Source organism: Cimex lectularius, unplaced genomic scaffold (assembly GCF_000648675.2).
Source record: "Cimex lectularius strain Harlan isolate CLEC.00 unplaced genomic scaffold, Clec_2.1 scaffold201, whole genome shotgun sequence".
Taxonomy (NCBI): domain Eukaryota; kingdom Metazoa; phylum Arthropoda; class Insecta; order Hemiptera; family Cimicidae; genus Cimex; species Cimex lectularius.
In genome coordinates, this window is record NW_019392805.1 from 187,058 (window position 1) to 214,059 (window position 27,002).

Consider the following 27,002-nt stretch of genomic DNA (forward strand, 5'->3'; position numbering starts at 1 on the left):
TTCATTATTCACCGAATTTGACTTCATTCCCAACCAACATTTTTAGATATATCTTATTCGGTCCATAGCATATTCTCTCTCTCTCTCCCCCACNCGCTCCCCATCTCACCCCCTCTCTCTGTGTGTGTGTCTCCCCCCTCTCTCTCTTCCTCCTCCCGCTCCTCCTCCTCCTCTCGTTTCCTCTCTCTCTCTCTCTTTTCTAAAACATGGTCAGCTGTACTTTTTATGTTTTGCAAAACGATGACAACAATTCTGTGGCAACGATTTTACTTTTGTGACACGTTTGGCCAGTTTTTCAAATTTGCTTAGGGGTTTTGAATTACAGTTAAAGGGTCCAGTGGAAAAACGATGAGGTTCCATTTTTTCAACATTTGAGAAACACTAAATTTAAAGTTTCATGACTATTGGTGAAATAGTTTCTTTTTTGATGTTTGATTCAATAATTTTAGTAACATTTAGAGTTCTTTCTGTGTAATTCTCATGATCCAAAAATCTTTAAACCCTCATTTCGAACCCAGGAACGAATAAGAAAATACCACGATTACGAAATTTTATTATTAATTTCAAAGGTGAACAGACAAGTGAAACGAAAATTCTGAAATATCTATGGTCAAAATTTTAGATTAATTATTGTAAAAACAAAACTGAAAAAAGTTAAAAAGCTCTAAGCTAAAAAGTTTTACGTTACTCATCGTCTACCTCATAATCAAAATTAACATCATTCTGAGTTTCTGTGGCAGTTCTATCTGTGACCAAATTATTAAAACCTCCTGGCAACTTCATTGGTGAGAAACATCGTCAGGTGTTGCAAGTCATTATATTTTTCCAAATTAATAGAAAGGGTCCCATCGAAGGAGTTAGGAGTTAGTTATGTTTGGTGCGGGGTTCTTCCTCTTTTTTTGCCTTTGTGGCACCCACATCACGTTGTGCTTATTATAAGCTCCAAAGAATGAAGTGCGGTGGTGTATATACCGTGGTGTGTAAGGGATATCTTCAAACATCGAATCGTTCTTGTAGGGATGGGACATTTCGGTTTGTACATCGGTACTACGTAATTCGTCCACGATTTGAATTTGAAAAATTCCCTCTTACAATCGATAACAGTGAACGGTTAGAGTTTGCATCTGCTCGGACCAATCATATCCCTCCATCCTTGAGGCATATCTACATAGGATTTGTGATTAATCCTGCTCATATCTCTATCGCACTCCAGATAGCCATGGCCACGGATGAGAAAGAAAACTTTTATTCAATATATTCTCTCTTTTTCTGTTGCGAGATGGTGAAGGAATCGTAGAACTGTATAATTTTTATTTTGCCCTGCACATGAGCCACAAAAAATTATAAGCGTTCTGACTGCTTGTGGAAGAATTTTTAAATGTCGGAGAGATGGATCCTCATCGTTCTTCCTTAGGCGAACAGGAGTCCCATCGTTCTTCAACTGCGCCGCCCATTTTCAAACGCGATTTTTAGTGGAATCTAATTGGTTTTCCCTAGCCACATTTGGCGGGTTAATAGTTAATGTCACAAGCTAACAGATGCCGGTGAAATCTCGATTCTGACAAAAAATGGACCCGCATCGTTTTTCACTGTGCCCTTCAGTTGGGTCTGTTGAACTAATTGTTACGCTTGTTGATATGCCTATGTTTTTATGACACCGTCGATCTGCAGCCAAAGTTTAACAACTATTTAATCATGGTTCATAAGTCATTTGTTTTTGTTCAATGTGATTTTGGAGGATAGGACGTTGAATTCTTTCTACTTTGACCCAATTTGTGTCACATCTGCGTGAAGAAAATCTGTACAGTTTAAAATCGGAAAATGTCACCCATTGAACAAAGCGGTTCGGGAGGCACAGCTTCAAGAAAAATATTGCATAAAAACCAAATTTACATCTTCCTTCAAGCGATCGTATAAACATATTCTTTTTAATAAAATTAATGGCCGATGGGGCTGCATAACCTTTTCAAAATCCCACGCCTTTTTCGACTTTATCGTACACAAACAAAATAACAACGTCGGCAAAATAATAATATACTGACCATACGTCTTAAAAAAACAGTGGCTGTAAAAAAAAAATAATAATAAAATCACCAGGATATCAAAAACAACAACAAACAGCGTTCTTGGCACAAAATCTAACAATTAGTGTAATTATTTTTAACTGACCTAACCCTAATTCAAGGAAGGTATGCAGCGATAAAAATAAAATAACTGAATCAATAGTTTCAGTTTTATTCATAATACAATTAATTAAGGTTTTTAGTTGAGATAAAAAAGTCAATGGCACGAGCGGGATTCGAACCCACGATCTTCGGCTAGATACGCCGCTGCTCTACCACTTGAGCTATCGTGTCCTCGATCCACTCGGCCACTAATTTCCCATCTCAACCCCACCTTTTGAATTTTCCCTCCTTTTTGCCATTTTTTAATCTCAACTAAAAACCTTAATTAATTGTGATATGTGAATTGGTCAAGCGAACCACGAAATTAGTGAATTTATTCATAATTCATATACAAACAGATAAATAGATAAATAGGAGGAGGATGTAATTGATTGAGTGAAAAAAATGGTGAGAGTATGTGAGTGGGGGAGACTGCAGTGAGTGACAGAGTCTGTCACAATCTCAATCACTTGCCACTCACTCATTTGCTTTCACTCCCCCACCTATTCACACTTTCTCACTCAATCAATGAGCAGTGATGCACAAACGCTTAGAATATATTTATACACTATCAGCCATTCATAAAACTATTTTGCGGGAATTATCACTAACTTTATTTTTTTCTCGAATTGATTGATACACAAACTGACAGCAAATTGACAGATAAAAAAAGAGAGAGGTTATGTAAATGGGGGAGACTGCAGTGAGTGACAGTCTGTCACAATCTCACTCACTCATTAGCTTTCACTCCCCCACCTATTCACACTTTCTCACTCACTCTCACTGATTATCAATGACCAGTGATGCACAAACGCTTAGAATCTATTTATACACTATCAGCCATTCATAAAACTATTTTGCGGTGGTTATCAATAGCTTTTAATCCCCCGAATTGATGTACAAACACTGATAGATAAATAGAGAGAGAGAGAGAGAGAGAGAGAGAGAGAGAGAGAGAGAAAGTGAGTGAGTGAAAGATAGTTATCGTCACACTCTCACTCACGCGCTGACACTCACACACACACATTTTCACGGAACAGTGATTCAATTTTCTACTTATAAGACCTTTGAAACGGCATAAATAACGTCTTCCTCAGGCATAATGCTTGCTTGCTTTCATGAAAATCATTATCCCTAATCCTGAGCTGTTGGTGACATTGTGAGTTTATATATCAAGCTGGTTGCATCTTTCGAAACTTTTTATAACTGTGAGTTTTCCTTTTTTGTTTTACGATGATAACGTTTTGAGGCGAATATGGAAAATTTTATTCCCGTTGTAATAGTTTTTCACTGCTCAAATGGACAAAGGCATATTTTCTTGATTTATGAGCTGGAAAGCTCCTAGGCGACTGGCGTGAAATGATCCTTGGACCATAATGACAGCCGCATATCCATCACACTAGACGGGAAATGCGTTCCGTCGATTCTCCCCAAACGGAAAATATAAATTTATTTCAAAACGTGTATCAAAAGAAATATTCAAATGTGACGTTAAAAATCAGGTCGAAGCAAATATTGTAAGATTTCTTCACGAGCTCTTGCGGGTTGTTTTTGGCACTTTCCCATCATTTTAGCCGGCATCTTCAGTTGGCCTGTTCAATTTCGTGCCTTTAGAGTCACGACGCGGAAAGTTCGTGGATTACGATGGCATAACAAGCCCAAGATTACCGATAATCCGCAAATGCCAACACTGGCTTGCGTTCACCAGTAGTTCAGCGTGTGTATTTGGACTCGTTCTCGCTTTTAACTCGAATATTTCATTAACTGAATTTAAATGAGGCCTCCTCAAGATAGAAATATGCGTTAGAGTGAAACCGAGGCGGAATTAGATTCGTTTACGCCCCGGGGACACACTTTCCGCTAGGGAAACAATCTGAGTTTAGTCTCCTTAAATGTTTTTATGTCGGCAGCATGATTCCTACTTCTAACCCTCTTTCAAGGGGAAGTTGCTCAATCTTAGATTTTTTTTATAGCTGTTTAAAAGTTGGGATGTCATTTTTCGAGCTAGTTTAATGCTTGTAACATTAGAATTCTTCCTTGTTGTGACATGTCGATCCATTTTCTCGTTCTAAAGACTACAGATAAGTCAGACTGTTAGTTGTTACACAATTTTGAATCGAAGGAATTGGAAACAGATTAGGGATGTCTCAGAGAAAGCTCAAAAAATCTTCTCCGTAAGTTTACAAGTCGTCCGATGCTCCGACGATGAATTCTCGTGCGTCTTGTCTAGGTCTTATTTTCTGATGATTTTAGTATGACACTAATAGGAATTACCGATGGGTCACATTTTAATCAAGATCAATTCTTCCGAGCAAAACAAGTGAAGTAGAAGCATTGGATCCGATGTCCACATGTGCCATGATGTAAATCCATCGAACGCTGGCACTGGATTAGCCAAGGTGGCTAGGTTTTTCGAGACAATCGTCGTTTTAGGCCAATTGAATGATTTCAGGGTTGATTCAGAATTCGATGGCTCCCGAAGAAAAAAAAAGCATTTCTGGATGGGAAAGTGTAGACAGGGCCTGTGTCGAAATAGATTTATTCGTTGTCTGGGGAAAGGTTCAGGCCATTAGGCGATTAATAAGGTTTCTTACCTACGTAAGTAAGGATCTTTGATTCCTCGGAGGACATTTGATTGAAAGGATTATTCTTTTATAGCATCTTCTTGGATGAGAGCTTATATTGGAGCTTTACTATTGAAGATGGCATGTCCTCCTTCACACAGTGCACAAAGGTTCGTTTCTGTGGCCAGTAGATCCCTTAAAGCGCTTCTCCAGACCTGGCAGAACGATAAATCCAGAAAACTCAAATAAGGCGGAGAGGGAGGACTTGGTATGCGGACAGTCCACGTCTTATCATAAAAGGAAGGCGATTCGCCATATCCTCGCAGGCGTGTCGTTTAATTTGCTAAGAGTACAATACTTCTCTGAAATGTCCTGGAAAAAGCCGCCGTACTCGAGGAGTTAGAGTTAACTAACCCTTGGACTCGTCTCAAGCCTTGTTAGAAGCTAGACCTGAACCGAGGAGGCTCTATACTGTCTAGAGATAGATATACGCCGCCTATCACTAAGCTGCGAAGACTGGAAAGGGTCGTTCGGATGTGGGCCAAGGAGAAGTTTCAGCTTCAATTAGCTAGTGACAAAGACGGAGGACATATGAAGCAGCCTACCAAGTGGGACACGCTTAAGCAAGGCAACTCGCCTTATTATGTGGGATTTGCGTGCGCTAGTAAGACGACTGTTCGGGGTAGCTGGAAAATTGAACGACCTTGGGGACAAGGGTCATGGAGTGGGCAACCGATGGCTTCATGACAGATCTTCATTTCGTTAGGAGTCTAGGTACATAAATGTAGGAATGTATATGAATGTAGGAGATGTGGTACTAGTATGGAGAAGCTCTCTCGTACCCATTGAAGTCCTAAGGCGGAGGGCTTGTTTATACCTAGACCTGTAAACCTAACCTCTCCATGTGGTGTCCTCGTGCTCGGAGAATCGGAGTCAAATGTGGGCCTCAGCCAATTCCTCCAACATAAAAAAAATCCAATACTTTCAATCCAAAGTTCTCCGTCGTATCCTCAGCGCTCCCTTCTACGTTCTAATCTGATGCGAACACACTTCCTTAAGTATCTCTAACCACAAGCCCAAACTATTTCTTCAACGCCCCACCGTTGTAATCCTCCACGCCGTCTAAAACTACGATGGCCTCGTAACCTCCTTCCTCAACCCTACCAACAAAATGAAAGGGTGTTCCAGTATTGGTTGGTTTCTCTTAAAATATACAAACAACAACAGAAAGATAAGGCAAAAAGCATAGCCTTACAACGCTGTAGAATTAATTTTGTTTAAATGGTGAATAATGAAGCAATCTGCTTGGAGAATGACATTCATCGCATTTCATATCCTAAGATCACAACGAGTACTGGTTGGTCTTATTTTGAGCCTGCCTAACCTAACCCTACCCTCCTCTACAATTCTCGCCCAGTCTTCCGCGCATCTCCTCCATCATATCCGATGTGAATCTTTCTGAGGTCATCCACGACGTCGTCCAACTATATCTTTTTAGCCGTCTACCACCTGGCTTTCTCGAGTAAGAGTTTTACATCGTTCATAGCCTCGCCGTTCAGTACAACGGAAGCGGAATTAACATTCCCTTGACCTCTCGTCGAATGCATGTGCATCGCCTTGGTGCGGTTAATGACAAAACCCAATCTTCCTGTTTTCTGTCGTCCTCAAGCTTTCTCATGTTTCTGGCAACCATGTCAATATCATCTGCATATGCCAAGGTTTTGAGTCGTTCGGTTCATATTCCTTCCTGGGTTACTCTGTTCCAACTTTCTCATCACCGTCTCGAGAGCCAAATTGAAAAGGGTGGTGGACAGCGCTAACTCGCATAATGATCCAAACTAATTTAACGAGACAATCTCTGAATCTTATTTCTCTGTTTGGTGCTTGCCAGGTGCAGACCATTGGGCTTTACAACAATCTTCAAACGTAGAATATCAATGAAGCCTTTAGTTCCAACTGTTTATTATTTAAAGTTAAGTTATTAACTTAGTTCCTAGTCTTAAGTTTATTATTTAAAGGCTACATTGATATTCAACCTCTGATGATAGAGTTCCACCAAAAAAGGACAACGAACCTCGAAAAAAAATCATTATTCGGCAAATGATTTGATGAATTTTAATTAGAGGTGTTAGATTCGAACCAAACGCGCACTTGGGATATAGCCTTCAAGCCCCAGTGATTAAGATCTGGCCGGATTCATGGTCACAAAAACAAAATTAATATAGTTTTGAAAGGCGAATATCAAATCCATCACATAACGCAGAATGTGCTTGACACTTTTGTACTACCGAAGTAAGCCAGTTTCATAACCAGGTTATAAACCTATTAATCTACCCTTGACTTTATCAAAAACTACTCAACGCAGCAAAAAATTTCATCGGGTATTTTAACCTGGTTATATTTTTGACATGGATCTGGATACACTTTTTTTGCTTGGTGTCTTTTTCGAATCATCGATTTCCGTTACCTTGGAGAACGTGTAGGTTAGGTTATAGGGTTAGGTTACATTACCATGATTCAATGTTTTTCGAGAAGCGGTGAAAATATGCGAGTGCGAAAAACTGAAGATATATAAGAACAATGTGAAGAACCCCACCTGACACTAGCCTAATCATTCATTCTCTTACTTTCTCATTGACCCACTTTCTCGCGCTCTCATTCACTCGCCCACTCTCTCGCTCTCTCTCATTCACGCACTTTCTTTCTCTCACTCACTCTCGCTCTTTTAATTTCTCACCCACACACTTTTTCTCACTCGCTGACTTTCCTTCCCATTCGTTCACTCACATTCTCTCCCACTCATTCACTCACACACTCAATCAATCAATCAAGGTTTCTCGTTAATTATAAGAGAGGTCGTTTGCGACCTACATTTGTACATTTGCGAAGTTTTTTAGATAAAATTATTTTCATTCGTTCTCTCACTTTCTCGTTGACCCACTTTCTCGCTCTCTCATTCACTCACCCACTCTCTCTCTCTCTCTCTCTCTCTCTCTCTCTCTCATTCTCGCACTTTCTTTCTCTCACTCACTCTCGCTCTTTTAATTTCTCACCCACTCGCTTTTTCTCGCTTGCTGTCTCTTCCTCTCATGCGTTCACTCACTATCTTTCCCACTCCCTCACTAACTCTCCTCCCGTCTCTCTCCCCTCTCACTCACTCACTCTTTCCCTTTAATTCACTCACTTTCTCTTGTTAATTGTCAGAACAGATAGAGATATAGAGATGGCCTACATTATAGCAAGGGAACGATTTCTTTTTTTTTTCTCCAACCTACGACCATCGCGATGTCCAACCTCATTTACTCAATTCTGCAAATTGCAATTCATGCAGGTATACTGTATATAATACCTTAGGTAAGTGTGGAAACAAGAAAATAAGAAAACCTTTTAATACCTCTCTCAGTCGTTCACACTCTCTCATTCATTCTCTCTCCCTCTCCCTCCCACTCACTCTCTCTCTCTCTCTTCTCTCTTTCTCTCTTTTCACCCGCTCACTTACTCACTCACTCTCTCTCCATCACTCGCCTAACTTACTCTATCATTTTCTCTCTCTTTCCACTCTTTCTCGTTGCAAGGGCACGCTACTCTCGCAACTCAACAAATTTGCAGCGTCTTCCGTCCTAGAAACAAAAGTCAGAAAGATCTGTCGAAACCCACGACTCATGATCGGCAGGCCGTTTCCATACCCGGTACAGCCTCGGTTTAAAGCCCGTCTAGATGTGTGAATATTAAATTGCAGTTATTGACACGGCAGAGAATACGCGTTTCGAGTGATAGAGAGGATAACCGTTGTTTTTTCGAACGGGGGGTCGTTCCAACGGGAAAGCGTCGATGGCCCCGAGAAATCGGTCAGGTTACGCAACTCGGTCCAAACCCAATTTCACACGGCTCGACCTTTTTCGCGTGTCCCGGATGAGTTGGGAATCCCGCCTTCGGATGTCAGCCGGTGCAGCAGTGACTAACTGTTCCATGTGGAATGGACCCAAGTGCAACGGCTGACCTTCATTCTTTACGCAACTCCCCACTCTACGTATAACGGGAATACTTTCTTAAATTACATTTCCCCACCATGATGGTCGATTCACGATTTTTTTCCAACTCTTCGAAAATTTAATGATCGGGGGGGGATATCCGTAGATAAAGGAGATAAAAATCTTAAGTCGCCTTCTTGCGCGGTTTCCAGGCGACCATCGTCACGAATAAAGTCGCCTGCATTCCAGAAAAATATCATACTACTCAAGTAATTGTTCAGATATCGTGAGATGTGGTCTGGTGTGATGTAGGTTTCAGAAAAACATTTTCTTTATCGTGCCAACGTTTCGATCTTTATTCAGATCATCTTCAGGGCCTGGGATTTACAAACATTGTTTAAATTTAACAAATACATGTAGGATGTGGAAAAAAGTGAATTTATACAACGTAAAAAAATATATTTTTTATATTCAATCAAAGTATTTCTACTCACTCAAAGTGTTTGTTTTCTACGTAACTGTGCCATTCTTGTGTCTTCGAATTTGTCCAAGTCCTGCTAAGTTGTTCTTTCTCGAGTCTTGTATAAGGTTAGTTTACTTTTGACGATCAACATGGGTTTCGGTCCTCGAAGTCTTCGAAGTTGTCCAAGTCCTGCTAAGTTGTTCTTTCTCGAGTCTTGTGTGGGGTTCCACGACTGCTATCTTGGTATAGTCTTATGCATTTGACTTGAACGAAGTCTGTATCTCTTTGTTGTGGCTGTAAAGAGGAGTACCGTTTTTTAAAATGAATGTATACTGACTACCTGAGTACATTTTTCTTCATTCAATCTGATCCTCTTTTTGCACCAGCCTTCAATAGGCTCAAGGTGTTCTTGGATGTCGGAGGTAACTTCGATCGGGTGAGAGTTAGAGGACAAAGTTGCGGTATCGTCCGCGTAGGTCGTGATGTTGGTATTGGGGTGTGCAGGTAGGTCAGCAGGTGATATCAAGGATGAAACCGAGAATATTCCCTTGTGGTACGCCGGCTAGCATCGGCCTGATATCCGAGATCTCATTGCTGCACCTCACTCTGAAGCAGCAGTCGGTTGGTAGGATTTAGGATAAGATCAGGATAAGCTGAATGTTCGGGTGGGTTGGCAGAACCACACAATTTCACTTAGTTTGTCCAAAATGGCCGTAAAGTCTTTATAAGATTAGTTTAATTTGACGGTCAAGATAGGCTACGGTCCTCGAAGTCTTCGTAGTTTTCCAAGTCCTGTTGTTGTCTCTTAAGTCTTGTGTGACGATTCCACGTCTACTGTCGATGTAGCCCTAAGCATTTGACTTGACGGGAAGATAGGATATCTTTGTTTTTCACTGGGAACGTATTCTTAGTATCAACTTGTCGCCTCCTATACAATTAGAAGCTAGGAAAAGCCCATACAGATACCTAAAACAAATTAATTGGATGCTGACTGAACATTTCGGGCATATAACAATAACAAAAAAAAGGCATTCCTGGAAATGGGGACTAATATGATCCCGGAAACATACTTTACAACATCTGTCACGTTTTAACATACTACAGATGACTACCCCCATATGGGAACTACAAACTCATGCATACAACATGCTATCTTTTTTTTCCTAATAAAATGTTTACTACCATCTCTGTAAAATAACACATTTTATACTTTTATGGATTTTATCTAGTCAATACACTTGAGTTGAAGGGTGCTTAGCTCCCAACTTTATGCAAGGGTTAGTCCTTCGCGAGAACGTCCCGGGGCCCTCTCCGCTTTAGTCTGACCGGATTATAGGGATGGATTATGTTGTGCTAGCTAAGTGCTGGTGAGTCCGTGAGGTAAATTCTGCCACAGACCTACCCACACCTACATATACAATCGAACTAATCAACACATTCATACAATGTGTACTGATAAAATTAGGGGAGTCTCGGTGGTATTTGTTATTCCAATACTGCCTTCCACCATTCACTCCAAACACAATAACGCTAAAAAAGAGCCTAATTGGTGCCCACCTACTTACTCGCTTATCCAACCGATCACACTAATAAAAACATTCATTCATTTCACCCACTACACATTCGCACACTGAACCGAACACGCTAAGAAATACATTGATTCAGTACAATAAAATATCTAAACCCAGATTGGTGGGTGTGTGGGGTGATGATAATGATGGTGATACTAGGAAGTGGGTTTTGTGTTCCCCAGGCACTGCAACGTTCTTGCTTATTGTGCCTTCCTAGTTCCCAAGTCTCAATCCTTCTACTCAGAAGTATTAGGTCATTGGCTGCTGCTGCTACAATTTCAGTCCTCTTATGGTATCTTATATGGGTGGCTTGTTCTTCGTTCTCATTGCCTAATCGGCAAATGGGATTGTCGTTTATTATAACCATGTTATTTAGGTGTTTACTCAGATGCCAGTGACAGGTTATTTCTCCTCTGAGTCTGGCCCTCTCCAATTGCAGCAGCGAGTTAGACAGTCTTGGTGAGGGTTGGGTTCTCTATCTCTGGCCACAAACCCACCCATTCAGCTCAAACATTCGCGCTAATACATACATTCATTCTAGATGGGAAATCCTCGAATGGAAAGCTATCAAATGCGACCATATGCGTATATCCGCTTCAGGCAGTATCCTTCTTATCGTTATCATTTCGATTCAGATCATTTTGGTCTGTCAGTGGCTTCTCGCCATCTTCACTGGTGTGTTGATTTTTCTTAAAAAGAGAAAATCTCAATTGAACAGTTGATAGTTGTTCGTATTTCTTGAACGTCGAAGCGTAACGAAGACGGGAATCGATAGGAAACAGATTTCACATTTCCCGTTCTAAAAGCAAAAGTCCGTTTTTATAATTAAAGCAATAACCGCTTACAAGTACCGTGACCCATTATGTAAGGTAGAACGGTTATTATCGCAATCTTTAATTAAGTTATTTACTAATTACTTGTTTGTATAAGCTCGGTCCTGAACACGCCTTCACTTACATACACACGCAGAACCGAACCTATGACTTCTCGCGGCATGCTTGCAATTCCCACTTGTGTGAAATTTAGAGTGCATTACCGGCAGACCGCGAGAATCGCCCACTCCGGGCGTCGGCAGTCGTGGGGTCAGACCTCGGTCTTATCTGTCCGCCACCGAGGTTGGGCTCAGGAACTACCAACAGCTTGGTCATTCCAGACCCACGCAGTCATTTCCTAAATCTAAACCAACTCACTCTTAAATATATCTTTCCTATTTAATACACACCATTCACTCGTTTAGAGTGCTGGAGTACTCGATATATCTACATTCGTCCATCACCCTTTACCCGTACTCTCTTCCTAATTCGAACTTCGGTACCCCGAATATTCCAAGTATCCGAAATAGGCAAAAATTCAAGATGTCATAATTTTAAAGGAAATAAATGAACCATTATTTGGGGGTGAGAATGGAGAGAGAGAGAGAGAGAGAGAGAGAGAGAGAGAGAGAGAGAGAGAATAAGTGAGTGAGTGCAAAAGAGATTCTAGTATGCGAGTGAGATAAAAAATGAGTTAGTGAGTTAGCCAGTCAGTAAGTGAATAAGTGAACGAGAGAGTGATTTAGTGAAAGAGTAAGAGAGAGAGAGAGAGATTAAGTGAGTGAGGGAAAGTGAAAGAGATAACGAGTGCGTCAGTGAGAGAGAAAGTGAGTTAGTCAGTGAGTAAGTGAATGAGAGAGAGAAAGAGAGAGAGAGAGAGTGAGTGAGTGAGAAAGGAAGAGAAAGAAAGGGAGTGAGTGAGAGAGTGAGAGAAAGAGAGAGAGTGTGAGAGTGAGAAAGGAAGAGAAAGAGAGAAAGTGAGTGAGTGTGAGAGAGAGTGAGTCGGGGAAAAAATAAGTGTGTGAGAAAGAGAGAGAGTTCGAGTAAGGGAGTGAGGGAAAGCGAAAGAGATAGCGAATGCGTCAGTGAGAGAGAAAGTGAGTTAGTCAGTGAGTAAGTGAATGAGAGAGTGAAAGAGAGTGAGAGAACGAGTAAGTGAGTGAGTGAGAGAGGAAGAGACGGCCATTGCGTGAGTGAGAGAGAGAGAAAGTGAGAGAACGAGAGGGAAAGAGATAGCGAGTGCGTGAGAGTGAGAGAGAAAGGAGTTAGTGAGAGTGAAAGAAAGAGAGAGAGATCGAGTAAGTGAGTGAGTGAGAGCACAAGAGATAGCGAGTGCGCGAGTGAGGAGAAAGTGAGTTAGGGAGTGAAAGAGAGAGAGTGAGAGTGAAAGACGTAGCCATTGCGTGAGTGAGAGATTGAAAGTGAGTAAGTGAGTTAGTCAAAGCGGAATAAAGAGAGAGAGAGAGAGAGAGAGTGAGTAAGTGAGAGCGAAAGCGATGGCAAATGAGTGAGTTAGGAAGAGAGAAGGAAGTTAAGTTTATAAGAAAGAAGTTTTACAATTTTGCATAACAATTTATCAATTAGTTAGGTAACAGCTATTCGGTCTAAAGTCGGCGTGTGTACATATTTAATACCTTTGCGTGTCTAGAGGCGAAACTAATTCGATCCGTTCGGTGAGATGTGCAATGATGTGCCATTAGGAAATAATACACCAATTGGGTAGAAGAGTCAGCTTTTATTGCCAACAACAAGCAGTAAATTGACCTTGGAACGTGAAAGCTTTTCTTATAATGTGTTGCTTGCACGCAGATCATAAAACGCGGAGCTGTCTAAATCTTTTAAGTTAGACCTTGTAATAATAAGAACGAAGAGCTCCTCATCTCGGGTTGTCCCATTCAAATCAGTAAAATGACAAATATTGCTTTTTCTCTTCGCCCAATATGCCCAAATAAGTTGTGATTGGTAAAAAAGAAATGTTTTATCCACAACGCGCTTTGTCGAGTATGGTCAATCAATCCGAAGTTCGTGCCTGGTCTAATCAATTGTCAGATAGTGCTAAAGTGTGTACGAGTCACACTTGACGAACGTCGACGAAAGCTCGATTCTAAAATGGCAGACACATTTGAGAGTAAATTAGGGGAGAAAAGAGCCGAAATAAGGCTAGCATTGGCAGTAGATTTATTTTAACAAGTCCTTCCTTTCTATTCCTTGTTTACATACTAAAAGGATTATTGACGTCATTTGAGCCTATCCGATAAATTTGACGCCTGATGTCAGGTCTCTTTCTTTGGGTGTCACAGGTTAACGACGTTCTTTTATATTTAGGCTAAAGTAAACGTCCATTACACAAAAAAGGTTTTTTCTTAGTGATATTGTTTGATTATTAACCTTGGGTGTTAATCGTTTTTCGTATTTATGATTATGTTCATCCTACGCTTCGGGTCATTATTTTTATGACGCCTTCAGCGTTTTCCTATGTCATCTTCACCTTTTCCTGACCTCCGAAGGACGAGGTACACTAATGTCCTTTTATGGTCTAACGATGTCGAGTGCCATGACAATAAACAGCATCCGACGTGAAATAAGATTTGACCCAATTGCACGGTCTACTTTTGAACCTCGAGAATGGGTTAGAGGAAATTCGGCAAAATCAGTTTACAATAATTAATTCTCTCAAGTTTATTCCGTTTTTCTTGACAAAGAGGATATTCGAATTTTACTCTCATAATCTCATATTATCTACTTGTAAACCATTCCACAATAGAAACAGCCCTTAGAAAACTGTCCTTAACCCTATTTAACCTAACCTAACCTATCCCCAGCCCAAAAAAGTTACTCGCTACAAATAAGCTCCTTTTAGATCTCCATTGCCATCTTCAACCGTCTTCGTCGTAACGATTCACGTTTAAATAGTTTGAAATAAACTAAAACAATGAGGGCACATCCGTACGATATGGCATAACCATAAATCAACGGCGAATTTCTGGTGAACTTTCTTCATAACCGGTGGGAAAATTAAGTATTCTACAAAAATGGAAAAATGATGATAACACCAGACCGCATCTCACGATATCTGAATAATTATCGATCAACGGTCACTAATCTCTACACAAATGATGATAATCTAGTAAAGCAGAAGTTGGTATATACTGCAAGAAAGTCAGGTATTGCTAGTAAATTCTTATGTCTAAATTAATTTTTGAATAAGCATGCTTTAAAATTAAGCTAATACCTCGTTGGGATTTTTTTGTTTGAAATCAAGCATGGGTCCTCTGGCGATTTACACAACCACCTAGTCTACTGTTCAACTACACTCATGGACAAAATTATTGCGCCACTTGCTTTTATTAGTTTAAATAAATGATCTTTCACCTTTACTCTAGGTAGGGTTGAGTTAGATTGGATACGATTAGGGTTAGGAACAGGTTAGGTTAGGTTATGTAAGATTAAGGACAGGTTTGGTTCATTTCGTAAGGTAGGATTAGGATTAGAGTTTGTTATAGGGGTTGACTAAACTTTTGTTTGAATCTGTATACGACGTTCGTACCACAATGCTCAGAGCTCGCAAGCCTAAAACAATTTAGTAGGAACCATACAGTATCCTGATCTGAGGGACACACAGTGGAACAAAAATGACCAAAACATGTTGTTGATCCGAGGAACTTGATGTCTTATAGTGACGAGGGTTTTGGGGTACGTGAATTATAATTTACGACAAAGTCGGTTGAAAATGGTGATCAGTTCATAGATTAGGAAGGGAGATTAAAGTTTTAAGAAATAACGCTTAGCTCATTTGCAGGCTTATATGTAGCCATGCACTTTTTTTAGGGTTAATTTAGGGTTGAGGACAGGTTAGGCAAGGTGGGGTTAGGGTTGGGGACATGTTAAGTGAGGTAGGACTGGGGTTATGGGTTGTTATGGGGTTGACTAAATCTTCGCTTCCTAGTATCCTAATCATCACCTACTGGCCTAACCCTCCAGGAAAACATCCTGACCTACTAGACGTAACTTATCTGCTCAAAACTTATTTCTCTTTATTTGAACCTCTCTAAATTAGACGAAATTCCCTCTGAGAATAACCCTGTATTCATCCTTTTACCAAGTCAACCTTTACCTAAACTTCTGAAACGTTCCCTTGTCAATGAGTCTATCGACTGGACGCTTTTAGAAATCTCCTAAGAAGAAACATATTGTTGATCTAGGAACGCGATATCGTAGTACATTCCCGTATACTCAGTCGTCCTAAAAAGGACAATGAAGATCTTTAACGTCCGCACCTAGCCTAGAGCTGACGCACCTCCACATACGACAGAATAGTGTTACTGCCGCAGCATTGGTGTAGAGGCAGCTCAGCCCCGAAGGGCCAAGACAACCTCGCTCCCCGCTTGCCCATTCCGAGGGTCGGGTCTGCATTGAGCATCAGACCGTATGCCGCGCGCAAAGGGCTACCTATGCCGAAATACATCAGCCCGGTCTCCCGCGCACTCCCTAGATAGAGAAGGCGACTCTATCTCCCAGAGTATTGGGGCTTCATTAGCGTAGAAACTACCGGATCCGCTCCGGCCGCGGTTTCGTTTAAAGTAGAATTGCTAACCACCCCCTAGAAGAGTACCGCCTACGGTAAAAGCCTCCAGTCGAGCTCAGCGTACACCTACGTGCAAAGCATACTCGAGTAGGAGCAACCGATTCACTACCTTCACCCATCCGCCACTACTCACGCATTCACTTTCCAGCACAATCATCGCGTCCTCAACGCCTATATGTTGCCGTCCGATCCACCGTATCCCGTGAAGCCGGGTGTATAACGGTGGTCATACTCAAGTTTCGTGCGAAGGTCACAGGTAGAAGACAGCCTCTTCCCGCCAGGGGCGTCGCCACGTGCCACTATGAATCCATTCCCATTGTAACAGGGGCTGAATTTTGGAACATTTCTGTTACCCCGTAATTCATATGGTTATGCACCCTTCCCCGTCTATGCAGACAAGATCTGGTACCCTAAACCCTCGTGTGCCTCTTATAAGGCACCTGCCGGCCATGCCGACTCGTACAGCTTGTGCTTTAGAGAGGTTGCCACGCCCTCTGGGCTACATCTTTATTTTGCGCCCGGACAACCCCCTTGTACCAAGGGCTGGGAGAGGGTCACAGGATAGAATGAAGGAACGTGGATGAGGACACAAGGTGGACCGTTTCGGGGTCTCGAGCCTCAGCCACATTATACCACCCGTCGTCGCCGTAGTTCCACATTGAGTGGGCCACAACTCCCTGGGTGGGTCGATATCGTAGTATAAAAAAAGTAGAACGTTGAAACTCTAATTGACGGTATGACAGGGGTTATCCCCTTTTAGGTGGATTGCAATTAAAAATGAAGTTCGCTGAAGATTTGATGGAGCTCTGAGGAGCTTATTTGTAGCCACGCACTTTCTTAGGATGCTAGGTTGGGGACAGGATAGGTGAGGTAGAATTTGGGTTTGTTTAGGGGTTGTCCAAACCTTCGCTTCCGTATCATTCAACTATTGGCCTAACCCTCCAGGAAAACGTCCTGACCTACTAGACTTAACTTATCCACTAAATACATGATTCTATCTACTCGAACGTCATAACATTAGACGAAATTTCTAACAATAAATACCTCTTCTTACGTTCCCAACCTGTACAAATTAGGTATGCAAAACAGCCACATTCTGCTAGGTCCCAGGAAATGTGGGAGTACAGGGCAACGAGAGAGCGGACGCTGCTATATTGCTTATAGGACCTGAGCCCTTCTGTGGCATAGGAAATTCATACTAACAATGAGTACCTTAGAAAAAAGGAAAAAATGAAAATGAGGACACGCAAGCACTTCGTTCGAGCAAGTTGGCCTCCTTTGATACGGTTAGTGAAACCGCTCCCAAAGCCAATGTTCCCCAACACCATTTCCAACCTTGGCAAATATCTACTGCTGGCCACCCCCTCTCTACACAGTGGCCCAACTGTTTTGACCATTGTGAAGAGAGGCCACAACGGAGGGGTTTCTCTCTCTTTTCTATTATTTTTTGGTACTTAAGTTTGTTTGGAAATTTTGTTTGAACTCGAGCATCCTGTTCATGTCATCTCTTGGAGACATGATTTATCAGATGTTCTTTCATTGAGCTGTCTCTATCCCACCATTTTAGTTTTAGTCCTTTTGGACGTTTCTTTTTGATGATGCTGACGATAGTTTTCAGTACTGTCCACATTGTCATTTGGCGTAGCAGGGGCTATGACTTGGATTTTATGTACATGCAGTGAAGAGTTCTTTAAACCTCGCTTACGGCATAGGGTTGTTCTTTTTTTAAATTAAATTCTGAAACAGGTGTAAACTGTAAATACTTTGGATAAAGATTGCATTCTGTAATCATAAAACCTTATCTCCCCCCCCTCGGTTATTATAGGTATTTCTCGAGGTTCGCCCAGTTGGAATTGATCCCGAGGTGAATTATGTACTGATTTCACCGCTCAGTGTCATATATCTGCGCGAACTGTCGAAAATGATTTATTACCCGAGCGTCGTGTTATGTTATGCAACCTGACCTTTCCCAATGCGACCGCATATCGCTAATTCTAAACAGTCCCCTTAACCTTGACAGCAATGCTTTCACAACAGTTGCAATTTGTCTTTCTTCGTCTTTCCCCGTGATTCATGGTAAATATCTCAAATTCCTATTATAAAACTATTTAACGCTAAATAATTATAATTAAATGTCAAAATAAGAACGTTTGATTTGAAAAAATATGCAACGACAACATAAAACGCCATAACGCTCACAAGTAAACTTTACCACCCCTCATGTAATAAAACAATTTTATCTCTTTATGGATGGATGCTTTCTTATGTAAAATGAAGATAAATAATTTTAAAAAGAATGAAAATATCCAAATTGTCCATAAAATTTCTTTATATACAGGGTGTCTCTGTGCTCAATGCATTAAATTCACCGGCAAATTCTACGCCGAAAATGGAAGTTAAAACACCATACAAACCAAGGTCCGGTTCTCAACCATTTCGCAGTTATTCGACATTTTGTTAAAAAATGTAGAAGGTGGCTGAGTATGTAGCTTCATCTTTTGTAAATGTTGGTTCTACTCGTAGGTTTGTCGTTTACAACGATCCGGATTTCAAGCATTAAACGCTCATCGTCAAGTTGGTAGGGTAACGAAGTTACGTTAATTAAAGTTATGCTTAGTCTTGTCAGCATGCCCTTTTCTCTTTTCCCCCTTCAGTTTCACAGATATTGGTTTACAGCGGTCTTTAAATTTAACATTACGCATAATTCTTATAGGTTTTTTTTTTGCATTTTTAACACTTTTGAAGCGTATGTCTCACCACCTCATAATCTAAAATTCCGTGGAATAATGCCATGTGTACAATTTTTATTACCCAAAGGTCAATATCATTCAGATTGTATAGTGTTGAACTGCTCAAAAATGAATAGGGATGTTTGTAATTTATTCTAATTCTATTAATTTTAATTAAAGTAACCTGTATATTCTTGTTAGTTGAATAAAACAAAATAGAAAAGACAAACCAAAAACAAAAATATTAATCCTCATTTTTTAATAACAGACTTACTTAAGAATAGTAAACATGAAGATTTTGTAAACAAACACCTTTTTCTCGTCTTTTCTCCATTGAATCCAGCTTCTATCAAAGCAAAGACATCTTGAACCAGAAGTTCGCAATATTATTGTGACGATGAGCCATCGAGGTCACCGGCAAGTGGATATCGCGGAGGCAGATGGTGTTTCTCAGAGTGTGGTCTCCCGGGCTTTAGCTCAATTCCGAGAGACCGGAAGTGCCAATAGGGCGACTGGTAGTGGATCTCAGGGAGTACAGAAATGATGACGGAACCCTTTCTATAGTGCCTGTAATCCTGAATGAAGTAGATGTTTTGGGAAGGCCTTTATCAACACAAACGATTCGTAATCGTATTTGTTAGAAAAAGTAAAACATTGGAACTCCAATCGACGGCATGACAGGGGTTATCCCACTTAAATGGATTACAATTTAAGATAAAGTCGGTTGAAGATTTGATTGAGTTCTGAGGAGCTTATTTGTAGCCACGCCCTTTCCTAAGATTATGCTACGTTGGGGACAGAATAGGTTAGGTAGGGTTAGGATTGAGGACAGGTTAGGTAAGGTAGGGTGTATTTAGGGGTTGATCATACCTTCGCTTCCTAGTATCCTAATCTTCACCTATTGGCCTAACTCTCCTGGAAAACGTCCTGACGTACTAGACTTAACTTATACGCTCAAAAATTACTTCTCTCTACTCGAAAATCTTAAAATTGGACGAAATATCTGACAATAACCATGTTCCTCTTTTTACGATCTCAACCTTTCCTAAACATCTTAAACCGTCCTTTGCCAATGGTTACATCGACTGGACGCTTTCAGAACTTTCCCCACTGAAAAAAAAAATAGAGTTCGCTAATTCATTTGTAACTCCGGAACAAATTTACGACGGCGTTAAATGTTTTTACTACCCCCGTACAACAAGCTATTTTTGGACTACAAAGACAAAATAAATAGGCGAGCTAGGGCATGTTCGCAGAACCGTACCGTGACATGCACGAGTCCGTCGCCTGAACTATTCGAGCGCCGCGGTCCCCAATATGTTTTGGGCTGTATAAACAATTTTTTTTTTTGCTTGAACATTCTGGCGTCGTCCATTTCGCGTTACAAGGGAGAACACATGGTTTGGATTATGGTTAGGATCGGGTCAGGCTAGGTAGAGTTAGGGTTAAGGACAGGTTAGGTTAGACTCCATGAGAGCGCGAAGCGCGATTTACTTTCTCGAAAAGGTCTACTTTATAAACAAATGAAGGGTAATACTTTCGGGTTAAAGTATTTGGGGTTAGGTAACTATTAATGGTCATTAAAACTCGAACAACCTTTGCTTTACAAACTGCATTATTTTCGGGTTGAGAAAAACGTAATTTAAAAGAAAATTATGCCCATGAAAAACGACATTCGGACATAATGATACAACTAATTAACTTATAACTGTGTGCTGTTCGTTGAAATTACTGACTAATTGTCTTGTTACTTTTAAATTGAAACGAAGATAGGTTGTCCTGTTGAAAATTTTGATTTCCTAGCAAGTCATATTTCTTGCCGTTGTAGGGCCCTTGCGGCTAACTTAGAAGCACTTAAGCTTACCTGCGTTAAGGGATAAGGAGGTCTCGAGGTCATCATCAGTTAAGGCGTCGTGGCAGGTTCTCGGGATGGAAATGAATGAGAGGGCTCGAGCAGTATGGTTGGGATGGATTGAGAGAGAGGTTGTAAAACTATTATAATCGGGAACGGATCATTCGTTCACAAAAGAAATGCTGTATAGTGAGGTTAGGTCGTAGTAAGGAGGATTGACAATTTCTCCAAGGACTTTTTATTGGAAGGATTGGTGCGCTGTATATTGGTTGGCTTGGCAAGAACCCCACAGTTCCGTCCAAACTGGTCGCGGTAAAATTTCGGGATGGAAATGAATGAGAGGGCTCGAGCAGTAGGGTTGGGATGGTTGGGATGTATAAGGTTAGTTTAGTTTTGACGGTCGTCAATTTCGGTCCTAGACGTCTTCTTAGTTGTCCAAGTCTTCCGTTGAGTTGTTGTCTCTTAAGTCTTGTGTGGCAGGTCCAGGTCTGCTGTCTAGGTATAGCCTTAAGCATTTGACTTGTATGGAAGTCGGTATTTCTTTGTTGTTGCTGTAAAGTGGAGGGCAAGGCTATTTTTTCAATGTGAACGTACACTGGGTAATTTTTCTTCATTCAGTCTTGTCCTTGACTTTTTGATCAGCAGATAAATGATATACCAAGATGCCCCCTCGCAGTACGCCGGCTTGTATCGGTTTGATTTCCGAGAACTCGTCACTTTGAAGCAGCGGTCTATTAGGTAGGATTTCAGGATAAAGTAATAAGAATTGAGTAGGAAGCGTTTAAGTTTATAATCGGGGTGACCCTATCAAATGCCTGTGATGCATCTAGGAACGCACCCAAACAATACTCTGCCGCAGGAGATGGTGTCAACAACTTTGAGCTTAATATGTTTTTCTTTGAATATTTAAATTTCATAATCTTTTTTAATGAAGAGGTTATATAGTATTTACATAATGTAGTGGATAATAAACTTCAACAACACGAATCTATAGATACGTTAACAGCCGTATGATACATAGCGGAGTTCGCTAGTTTTTTGCAATTTTTTGCTTATTTTTATTCTAGCAATTATTGTTGTAATTTTTAACATGAATTTTTGGGCTGGATACATAAAACTTCATTTTGCATGACCGTTTTCGCGTTAGCGGGGAATGGGGTTCGGGTTGATTAGGTTAGGAATGGTTAGGTTAGATAGTGTTAGGTTAAAAATGGTTAGGTTAGATTATGGGCGGGTTAGGTTTCATTTTCATGGTTCAATGTTTTTCCAAGAAGGAAGTGCGAGGTTTTTACAATAAATATGAACTTTTTAAAAAAATATCTTTTAGCTTTTGAATCAAACTCATGCTGTTTCACAAAGCCAAAAAACACTTGCTTAATTGTTCGCTGGTTGCATCGCCATAATGCAATGTTCTGTTATATCATGAATGAATGGTAGAAGCTATTTTTAGGTCTACTTTGTCGTATGTCGCGTTGTGGCGATGAGACTTGGCAAGCCTTAGGACAAAGGGTTTTGTTGTTGCCAAAAGTGAATTTTTTTACAACAAACTGACTGTTTTAAAATAGAAAACGTCTTGTGTTGTTTTTGCCCGTTTCATACCTGGATGCTGAGTGTTTAAAACAAAAAAATCAAATTTCAAATAAAAAATTGCATTGGAGAAGATAGTTAATAGCCAACTCAGTCCCAGTTCTTCAAAAACCTCCAAGACTATATCTCCTGTTTGGAAGAATGGTTCATAAAATGGAGGATTAAACTGAATGAAACCAAATCCCAGCAAATAACTACACCCGTCGCCATATCACCTTTTCTACAATCCACTACAACTCTACTCCTCTCCCAGCAAATAATGTCATCCACTATTTGAGACTCTACCCCGACAAAAGACTTGTAATACCCACAGTTGTCTCAAAAGAATAGTACTGAACAGACAGTATAAATTATTCAAACGACTTGAACTACTTGACAACTTATCGAAAACAAACGCCTCATCTATATATCATTTCTACCACCAATCTGAACATATGGAATTGAACTGTGGTGTTCAACCAAGCGTTCCAACCTACAAAGAGTCCACTCCAGTCAAAAATCCTTTGGACCATTGTCCAAGCTCCATACTTCGTACAATGGTATACCATACAACCTTACTATTTACACAAACATCCAAATCTCTTTTATCTTTGAACTGGAGTTGATACAGACACCTCTGTAAGTCATCGAAACTCATCCCAGCCCTCTATTCCAACACCTTTCACCTCGAACCATCCCTGACAATCCTCTAAGATGCAAAGCATTTCTCCTCCGTAATGTGAATAGTGAATTGAATCAGTTTCAAGCTGAGAAAACCAAATAAGCGAGGAGGACTGTATTGGGATTGATATGTCTGCAGTGTATACCAAGTAGTGAATGGGAGGATGCTGCTTTGCAGAACCCTCGCTTTGTCATAGTGAACGGTTGAAAAGGATGTTCCAATTTGTATTGGAAAGTACCTTTTGAACAGATAAGATTATAGGATAAGGAAATGCATGAATGGATTATTTGAGTTTCCAGAGCAAGCCCGGGTGCCAAACTCAATTGAAAGCTTAACGTCTAAGAAAGCACCTGAGAAGAATTCCTTTTGCTTCCTTCCTTCAAGGGAGGATGCGATGATATCTACCACACTGTGGCTCTGATCAATGGTAGAGTGATGGTAGCGGGATGAAATAACATTGGAGCTTTCAAAGATGGGATGCAGTTATTTCAGGACCTTTTCGAGTATTTTGCCAAGCAATGGTAGCATACTGATAGGGCAGTATTACATAGGGAGATTGTCAGGTTTTTGTTGTTAGAGAATGGGTTTATAGTTTGATCTAGTGCCTTAAAAATAAAAAATAAATCATTCAAATTTTTGATCCTACATCCTTAGCCTTCCCTTGTAAGTAAGCCTAAGCTGATGTCTCCCGGCTACCACTTGAAACTTCCGGGTGAAAGATAAACATTGAAGGTTTGCAGTGTGAAGGATTTGTTATGATTTAAAATACCGATAACAATTTTGTTGTATCTGCCATTTTCCAGTTGTTTTAAAATGAAATGTTGTTTTTAAATTGTAAAGTTCTATACCCTTTCACCCAGACAACAGGTGACTGGATGTGACTCGACTTGTCACAGTGGCTCTTGTCCCCCGGCGACTAATGGTGACATGATTTAAGCTTGTCTTAGATATCACCTTACATCTCCACAACTATTTATTGTAGGTGAATAAAAAGGACTCGACATATTTAGTTTCAGTATTTCTACAAATTTAATTGTTACAAATGTTTTGTACAATCAGCTGTGTTTTCAAAAAGTTTGTTATTCATTCAAAAACAGTTGGACAGTACCAGATCACTTGCACTAGTCGACACCGGTTTCATTATCAACTGGTCACATGGCTGAGGTGACAGCATGGAGTTTTGTCATGTCTTGTCTCCTCTAGACTCCTGTGTAAACCTCAAGTTAAAGACAGCCTGACAAGATCCACCACCCTCGTTTCAAAATTATAAATTTTATTTAGTTAAAGCCTCACCCACCTCAGCCCAGCTGATGTTGTCTATAATTGAATCATCAAGATGCACTTAAATGCAAAGCAATTGCTCAGGGACATAACCCAGGGTACCAAAATGACCCTGAAAAAGAATTTCTGCAATAAGTCAATAACAGTTCTACTCCTTAAAAGTTATCAAGTTATGTGGCATACAGATCACCCAACAACCACTTAAGGAATAGGTTCTATGCAAGGCCAAAATACAATCAAACTCATAAGTACACCTTGAAATCAAGCTGAAATGCATGCTTTAAATGTGCACTGAAACTCTTAAAAGAGGTTAAACTGGCAAAAGAATCCTGTGAAATCCGTCAGTCAAGTGGCCCTAAAAGGATTAGCACATCAAAATATATCCAAAATAGTCAGTGAGTGTATCCAAAACGTAGGAAAACCTAACCTATAAACTGGCTAAAGGTGGATCCGCAAGATGATATGCTCTGGAACCTATTCCTGGGTTAACAAAAAACAAACCTAGAATCCTCCATCACAAAGTGGATCCTAAAAAGACAAAAGGAGAAATGGATAAATCAGATTACTAGGCACTAGACACAGCACTAACCTCACAGAAACTGGCAAACTAGGATAGGACCAGTCACTGGCATCTGAGAAAACAATAATTTAGTCAATACCAATTATTTTTTCTCTACCTATTCTCGCAGGTCCGGTCCGGTAGAATTTCGCCAACTTCAGTGTTGGGTGTCACTCGAACAGAACTGAAAAAGCCAAAACACATTCATTTTAATAAAGAACCATATTACAAATACTGAATTATCTCTACTATAATTAATATCAGCCTTTATATATAATCAATAAGGAAGAGATAAGCTCATTAAAAAATTTATAATTAATTAATTGAAATCAGTTTTGTGTAAACATCCGTAGTAACAAATGTAATTTTGTCATCAGTTGTTTTGCCGATGTGAACTTTCGACGTTTCTTTGCATTATGTTTTATCTTTTAGAGAGATGAGTCATGGAGATAAGATTCTTACCATGAGTTTACCCAAGGAGCCGCTGGATTTGGGAACTCCCCCTAGGCTCTACTATCCTTTGGTCATATTCCTCGTCCGAGACACTCCTGGGACCCTTCACCCAGATGAAACAGTAAGTCATTTTGTGTTTTGGGTTTTTTTATTACAGGCAAAATTTAATAAAATCACAAATCGTTCCAGGTTGCTCTTATAAATGTAGTACATATAAAAGATGCAGTGTGTACTTTGCCTACAAGCATCCTCGCCCAATATCTGAAACAGGCGAATGGACAGTTATCCTGCTTGAAGGTAAATTTTTATTAGAAAAAGATAGAGATTGTATTGATTCACTTTTTTTTATTTTATTTTATTTTTTTAAGCAACTCTATCTTGCAACTGGAAATCCTCTCAGCTACGAAACAGGACTAGATTTGGTAGGAGACGGAATAGAACAACTCTGCGTTGTTTGCCAGTATTTTCCTCTCTCGCGTGCCTTGCTTCCCTGCAGACACACATGCATATGTGCCTCCTGTTTTGGGAAATTAGACACATGTCCGATGTGCAGGTAATTAAAAAGTTTTTCGATGCGTTTAACCTTCGTTCTTAATGTGCATGTGTATTCGTTCAGTGCCTTTGGAGATTTTATTAATTTGATCTTTTTAGGACTCCCATAAAATCTTACTTTTGCATCAGAAGTGAAGAATATTTACCCGAATGTGACAAATCCGGTGCTCCTCCATCGAAAGCCGAACCCATAACCCAGTGGCTTCAAGACAGGCTTACCGACTTCTTAGGCTTCCACCAATGAACAACCCTTCAACAAAAATTTTCCTCTCACTCAAATATTTGTTTCGGGCCCTAGAGCATTTTAAGAATAGAAATTATTATTGTGATGTCTACCGAATGAATAAATTTTGTTGTAAAAGACGTCTTTTGGTGGAAATTATTTATGCATGGTTTTTGCGAATTGAAGAAGGCATGGATCTCTTTTTTCTTTCTTTTTTTACAGTTTTTTTTGTGTTTTTTCTGGTAAAGTTATTACAATATTATAGTAAATTATAATTTTTACTTGCCATTTAACACAAAATGTTTGTTTTCTCTCTCTCAAATTGTTAGTTTCTATGAAATGATTTATATACACTGCTCCACAAAAAAAAAGAAAAAAAAAAAGTGGCGCACATTGAAATATTCACTTTTTTAGTACAAAAAATAAGTTGAATTTAAAAAAAAATTTGCTTTCTTGAAAAAATAATGAAAAGAATAAATTTATTATAAACACTTGGAGCTGATAAAAATAATTTTAATAGATAGAGTTACTGCCTCCACTACAAATCACAGCCTCTCATCTTCGTGGTATACTTCTTATTAAGTTTACAATAACATATTTGCGGGATTTCCTCCCGTGTTTCAATTTGCAGGTCTTGATTCTCGCAAGGTGATAGGAAGGTTTTCTTGCCGTCGAACTCTTCTTCCGAGTTCATCCCAAAGATGCTCTATTGGAAAGAAAAAAATATATTTAAACTGAGAAGGCTGATCAATCACCAAAGAAAATATATGCTCTATTGGGTTTAGATCAGGTCTACAAGCTGGCCGTCTTAATGTCCAAATGCCGACTTCCCGAAGAAATTGAACAATTGGCAACAATATGGTCTTGCATTATTGTGCATTAAAATAAAAATTTTGCTAATAAAGGGGGCGTATACACATATTACTGAAGAATGCCTGTTACGTACAAATTCGCATGAAGTGACGGCCAATTCA

General features: G+C 40.0%; 1 protein-coding gene and 1 long non-coding RNA gene across 5 annotated transcripts in view; one reads left to right on the forward strand and one right to left on the reverse strand.

The window, feature by feature from the left end:
* LOC106673170 (cell growth regulator with RING finger domain protein 1-like) overlaps positions 1-26,399 on the forward strand; it is a 107,417-nt gene extending 81,018 nt beyond the window's left edge. For both annotated transcript variants that reach the window (XM_014405191.2, XM_014405192.2), the window contains exons 4-7: positions 25,233-25,374; positions 25,443-25,550; positions 25,622-25,806; positions 25,905-26,399. In XM_014405191.2, the coding sequence (XP_014260677.1) occupies positions 25,233-25,374; positions 25,443-25,550; positions 25,622-25,806; positions 25,905-26,049 (580 nt within the window). In that variant the 3' untranslated portion in view covers positions 26,050-26,399. The remainder of the gene's footprint in view (positions 1-25,232; positions 25,375-25,442; positions 25,551-25,621; positions 25,807-25,904) is intronic.
* Positions 23,823-25,226, reverse strand: LOC106673171. 3 transcript variants are annotated; one of them, XR_002910517.1, is made up of 4 exons: positions 24,831-25,226; positions 24,669-24,769; positions 24,425-24,596; positions 23,823-24,353 (listed from the first exon to the last, which is right to left on the reverse strand). It is a non-coding gene; the product is annotated as an uncharacterized LOC106673171 (long non-coding RNA). The 3 variants fall into 3 exon arrangements; XR_001341377.2 differs by having other exon boundaries at positions 23,823-24,167; positions 24,258-24,596; XR_002910516.1 differs by having other exon boundaries at positions 23,823-24,596; positions 24,831-25,225.
* Positions 26,400-27,002: the final 603 nt, after the last annotated feature.